General features: G+C 40.5%; 1 protein-coding gene across 1 annotated transcript in view; it reads right to left on the bottom strand.

Annotated features, from left to right (window-relative positions):
* Positions 1 to 6,135, bottom strand: part of LOC107653512 (pre-mRNA 3' end processing protein WDR33-like) — a 33,873-nt gene that overhangs the window by 10,802 nt on the left and 16,936 nt on the right. The window contains exons 15-19 of the mRNA XM_016440248.1: positions 2,922 to 3,074; positions 2,065 to 2,802; positions 1,891 to 1,954; positions 1,525 to 1,768; positions 1,346 to 1,417 (exon numbers count right to left, since the gene is read on the bottom strand). Coding sequence (XP_016295734.1) covers positions 1,346 to 1,417; positions 1,525 to 1,768; positions 1,891 to 1,954; positions 2,065 to 2,802; positions 2,922 to 3,074 — 1,271 coding nt within the window. The remainder of the gene's footprint in view (positions 1 to 1,345; positions 1,418 to 1,524; positions 1,769 to 1,890; positions 1,955 to 2,064; positions 2,803 to 2,921; positions 3,075 to 6,135) is intronic.

Raw genomic sequence — 6,135 nt, 5'->3', positions numbered from 1 at the left:
TTGATAAGTAACTCTGCAACTACATGTCAACTAGCAGTCATTGGAGTATTAGTAGTATGTCTGCTAAATATATGCCGATACTTTATTTTGATGGTTCCCCAACAGACATACTGACTATAAGTAACTTTACAAGTACGTCAACATTCTACCTACCTAACCTTAACCTAAGCCTACTAATACTCTAATGAGAGTTAGTTGACATGTAGATGCAAATTTGCTTATAGTCAATAGACTAAGGCGACCATCAAAATAAAATGTAACCTAACATATAAGCATGTATTATAATTGTTGTTACGATTATTTATAAGATGATATAACATATTATAAGTTTTTTTTATAATGCATTATGCATTCATTATAATGCCTTAAGAATACCCTTATAACGTATTATAAATATGGGCTTCATAGAAAGTGTTACCAAATTTTCTTTTGGTGGAAATTCCATATTGGTGGGTCAACTAGGTGGCAACACTCAAGTTTGCTTTTAAGAACCAGTTTAAGAAGATGGAATATGCTAATAAAAGTGAGAGAAAGGACTCAGGGAGGTCATAAGGTATCTGCATCTGCACAAGTTTGTGTCAAACGTGAGTTGAATACAAAGATGACAACCATGCATCATCTTCTGCAGGGACAGGTAAAGTATCACAAAGCAGTCATAGTGTGACTTTGTTGAACATGTCTGTACAGGCTCATGATTAGAAGAGTATTCGGTTGTTAAGTGGTGACGTAAGAAGCGCTGTTTCCGGGTCCAAGTCACAACTCGCTTCCCTTGAGAATATTACCTCAGCAGCCGTTTATGAGCACTGTTTATTCATATTAAACATTTAAGCTAAACGTTTTCAAACTTACGGTCTACACTACAGTCTCCATGCTCACAGTGTCCCAAACACAAATAATTTTGATATTTATTTATTTATTTATATTTATATTTTCATTGTCTGGCTATCTGCGATTTCTGTATAGAGTTAAAGGTTAGGATTATAATTTTTTTTGGTAGTATTATATCACATTGTGAGTGTATATTAGCACATTTTGTTGCTTTCTCGTGGTATCTGATAGAGCGTTTGGACACGGAAGCGGTGACACGTGACTCCGTGTCCAAACGCTCTATCAGATTAAACAAGAGTAAACAAGAGTTTAAAGTCAGATTAAACAAGAGTATACTTTAAAAGGCTTGAACAACCAACTTTGCACAAGACATAGCAGCCAGAAGCATACCCTAGACTTAAGTTTCTAGTGTTCAAATCTTAAGAATCTTTTTTGAAAAGTAGTTATTTTTTTTCTTTCTGTCAGTACACAGTTAAGCTAATTGTGGATTGCATTTCAGGTGGCATGTAACACTTACGAATCATCTCCATGTGATGGCCGTCTCTGCCTCTGGTCAAACTCCTCACCAGAGTCCTCATACCCATCATACCTATAAAGATGTGTCACAAGGCACAAATTTCAGATTCTAATCCACAGAACTCTGGCAATTTAACAAAATCAGCTTTATAGGTTTACATTGTGCTGAATGAAACATACCGGTCATGTCCCATGTACTCTCCATCATGTGAGGAAAACCTTTCCTGGCCCTCCCATTGGCCTCCAGAGATTCCTCTGTGACCTACAGAGTATTCCTGCCCAGGACCGCCAGGGCCTCTTCTCCAGCCCTCTTGATAACCCCCATCATCACCCCAGTACTGGCCTCCATCTGAGCCCTGACCAGGGCCCTGTCGCTCTGGTGGGGGTCCCATGTGGTGGTTAGGTGGTCCTCGAGGACCATCTCCTGACACAAACAGAAAGGGAAACACGAACAAGTCGCTATTAACTCTCACATACTAGTCTTGATTAAATTGTCTTGCATATGAATAACTTTTCTTCCCACAAGAGTTGTTCACTGAGTATTACCTTTTCCGTTAGGTCCCTGCTGTCCTATTCCATGCATCATTGACTGAGGCCCAGGATTCTGTCCCTGAAAGACATGCATAAAATTTCAGCAATAGAATCTACCCTAACTTTTATTCAGTTTCATCTTTTTGTCATAAACATTCATGGATGTGTTTATCCCAACTGTTTCTTCACCTGGTTGAACTGTCCACGGTTTCCTTCACCCATGTTTGGTGGTTTGCCTTGCATATATGGTGGAGCGCCCTGCATGTTTCCTGGTGGCCCTTGCATGTTGTTTGGTGGTCCATGCATACCCCCTGGAGGAGGCCCCATTCCATGCATATTTCCCATGCCCTGCATATTACCATGCGCCCTGGGTGGAGGTCCCATCATACTCCCTGGCATGGGTCCCTGAGGGCCCATCATGTTTCCATGAGGCACAGGCCCCCTCATGTCCTGATGCATCATACCTCCCTGTGGTGGCCCTTGTCCTCGTGGTGGTGGTCCCATCATACCAGCTGGAGGTCCACCAGAACCTGGGGGCATTCCTGTTGGGGGAGGTCCTTGCATGCCTCTGGTGCCAGGTGGCATGCCAGGAGGACCCTGGGGACCCATGTTCCTGTGAGCGCCTGGATGACGTGGAGGTCCATGCATGTCTGGACCCATCATGCCCTGAGGAGGGGGACCCTGGTGCATGGGAGGTCCTGGTGGACCCATCTGGCCTGGAGGTATGAAAGGACCAGGCATTCCACCTGGTCCCATTGGAGGCATGTTGTGCGGCATCTGTTGTGGAGGCATGGACTGAGGGAAGCCTTGTGTTGGAGGGGGCATCGGACCACCCTGCCCTGGAAAGGGTGGCATTGGCCCTGACTGTCCAGCAGGGGGAGGCATTCCCTGCTCTTGTAACTGTGCCATTCGCTCAATCTTCAGTTGCTATGGACGAAAATATAATTTCTTTATTAATAAATTAAGCAGTGTATATGCATAATACAGTGTTATTCACAGTTTTACAGCACAATGCTAAAGTTGTATATGTCATCATATTTGCAGACCTCGAGCAACATTGGATTTGTATACTGCAGGGTAGCCATTTCCTGCTCAATCTCTGCTTGGGTCTTCTTTTTGCCATCTACTGTCTTCTCATCCTTCCTTTCCTTTGGAACCTCTCCAGGAGGCATCGTTGGAACCTTATTCTCTGCCCAGGCCTAATGAGTATATCAAAAAGTGAGGAACACACATTAGCCAAATTATAACTTAAAAGACCAAAACCTGTCTGGCAGTCATTTCACTTAATATAATAAGACAATAAGACGGCTGTTACCAATAGCAAAAATTATATTTCCACTGCAGTAGAAACAGAAGTAGCTGAAGTGGCATTTAGATGCATTTACACAGACAGTTTAATGATGCTGAAATGTAGCATGAATGCATTTACTAGTGCTGTGTTCAAAATATCGATACGACGATGTATCGTCACAGAGATTTGACGATACGAGTATCAATACAGCTGGCCCTGTATCGATATTGTGGCACGTGTGCAGCAGTGGACCGCGCTTAATTTGTTTAAAATTTTACAACATTTAAAATTGAGTAGAAAAGTGCGAGGTTTCTAAAAAAGAATGACTAGAGCATATATAGGCTACAACAAGGTTTAATCTGGCCGCAGAGGAACACAACTGGGTTGCCTGATATAAAGAGACGCAATCCCCAAAACAGATCTTTACACTTGCGCAATACGGAAATATCTGCTAAATGTGCTACTTATCTTTGTCAACCTGGCAACCCTGTGCACGAGCCCTCTCTCCACTGTGGTAAACGCGCTTGGTTTCTGAAAACACCGCTTAGCTTGCAGTTTAGCGATCTCCACTTCAATAATCTATTCTCAGAAAATTGTAATTCATCGAGTGTTCATTTACGACACAGCGAGAGAGAGAGGCTGTGTATGTATGAATTACCACCGATTTGCCGCGTTTCTTTATTAACAGTAAAGCTGTGGCTTTAATTCCTTTAGAAACAATGATGCTACCAGCTCCTTGTTGAGAAAGATAATGTAGCTCTTGAGCGATTAAGCTATTTAGTTGATAAAACTGCGAGGCAGCGCTAAAAAGTTTGTTCCTGAATGTCTGAGTGCGGCCACAACGTGATCGGTGTGTGTGACTGAACGTAACATCAAACTGCTTCTGTTTCACACAAATGCTGGCACAGACGTGCATGTTCGGCTAGAGTCGCTTTGAACTCGTGCATCTTCGGAAGCGGAGCTGCGCGGAAAGTTACAAAAAATGTCGTGCACAATGCCACGCGAAACGACGTCGCGCGCGCTCAAAGCAAACTTCTGCCAACACCGCATATTTGTCATATTTGCCGCGCGCACCTAAGCGAACTTGCGGACGCCTAAAATCAGCCTTGGGCGCGTGCGTTAGATACAGTGAAGACAGCGCATTAGTTTAGAACTCTTCTAATTTTTTTTTTTTTTTATAATATTCATAATGCAGAGGTCAACTGCCTGCTCTGCCAATAGTTAGAAATGGCACTATAGTAAGCAGTGTTTAATAAACAGCTGTTTTTCTAAATTCTGCTTTGTTGAAATTCAGTGCAGTCATGTATCGTGATACGTATCATATCGAGCCCTAGCATTTACATTGCAAAATTATAACAGAAAAAATTATAATATGAGCTTGGTGTTTTAAATCCATTATATCATATTTTATATATATTAGGGCTGTTAAGTGATTACAATTTTTTTATTTATTAATTACATGATGTGGCGATTAATTAATCTATTTAATCACCAATTATTGTCACAAAATTTTGCTGAGAAATTACTCCCAAAAGATAATTTAAAGTCATTGTTGAGTAAAGCATCAAATAGACACGACAAAAAGTAGCTTCAGCAAGAAATATTTTGTTTGATAAAATTTATTACATATACTCCTTTGGACCATGAGGGTGAGTAAATGATGACACAGTTGTCATTTTTGGGTGGGTGAACTATACCTTTAATAATTTATTTTATTCATTTTATTATTATTACTATGGAAATATGAAATTATTTCTTTAATGAAATGATAATAAACTAAAACTGTCAGTAGGTGGTGGTAAATGTCTTAATGATTAAGTCAACGAGTCATTTATTCATTCATTTGATTCGCTCAAATGGCTGATTCATTCAGGAGTGAAGTAAATGGTTCTTTATGAATGGTCCATTGAATCATTAGGCTTGTTCGACTTGAAGAGGATCATCACCATCAGATCGATCGGTGTGTGACATCAAAGTACCGCAAGAGCTATAGAGAGCAGATGGCTCCTTATGCTTTTGAACGCAGTGAGTTGTTGCCCTGCCTCATATTTGCCATCAATCAACTGTATGAAATGTCAGATGACTCACATAGGTCTGGGGCGGGGCAAGCGTGTTTAAATGCATTAATAATTTTAACGCGTTATTTTTCACCGTAATTAATTAATCTAATTAACGCGTTAAATTACCAGCCCTAATATATATCTATATATATTAGGGATGTGCGGGTCTAGTCAACTAAACGGTACAGCTCCTACTAGTCGACACTGAAAACAATAGTCGATTACACGATAGAAAACAAGAAAGAAAACACCCTCCCCTGATTTTATCATTCAAATTACCATCATTTTAACATTGCATTTAAAACATTTTAAATAACAAGTTAAAATAAAACGTTTGAAAAATAATACATTATTTGTAAAAGTTTATCTGGGCGGAAACTACATTTTTACCTCAAACCTCACATGCGTTTTCTTCGTGTCAGTTGCGGTGAGTTCAAAAATGACCATGCGAAAGACGAGCAAGGTGTGTGATTATTTTGAATTAGAAGGAAACAGAAAAATTTTGTATAAACTGTGTAATGTCAAATTGTCTTACAATAACTCTACTGGAGCGATGCGTAATCATATTCAATACAGGCAGGTACCCAGATAGCAAGAATGTTTGGGCCAAATGAGGCTGACAGCTGTCACATTTGGCCTAGGTATGGCATGGCTGAGCACATATGGGCCAAACTTTAACCGTATATGTTTTGCCATGGATTTAGAATTGGAGGGAATTTTCTTTTGGATGACAATTTTTTTGAGGTATATGGCCCAGATGATAGCACACAACTGAGAGCCATATGTGGCTTGGCTATGGCACACCATGGAATATGTTAACTTATGGTTAACATTTGGCTTTTATTTGGAAAAACACATATACTGCTGGCAGGTTAGTGGCAGTCCACATCTCAGCCCATTCAACAATGC

Source organism: Sinocyclocheilus anshuiensis, unplaced genomic scaffold (assembly GCF_001515605.1).
Source record: "Sinocyclocheilus anshuiensis isolate Anshui unplaced genomic scaffold, SAMN03320099.WGS_v1.1 scaffold327, whole genome shotgun sequence".
NCBI lineage: Eukaryota > Metazoa > Chordata > Actinopteri > Cypriniformes > Cyprinidae > Sinocyclocheilus > Sinocyclocheilus anshuiensis.
This window is presented reverse-complemented; position numbering and strand designations above follow the sequence as displayed.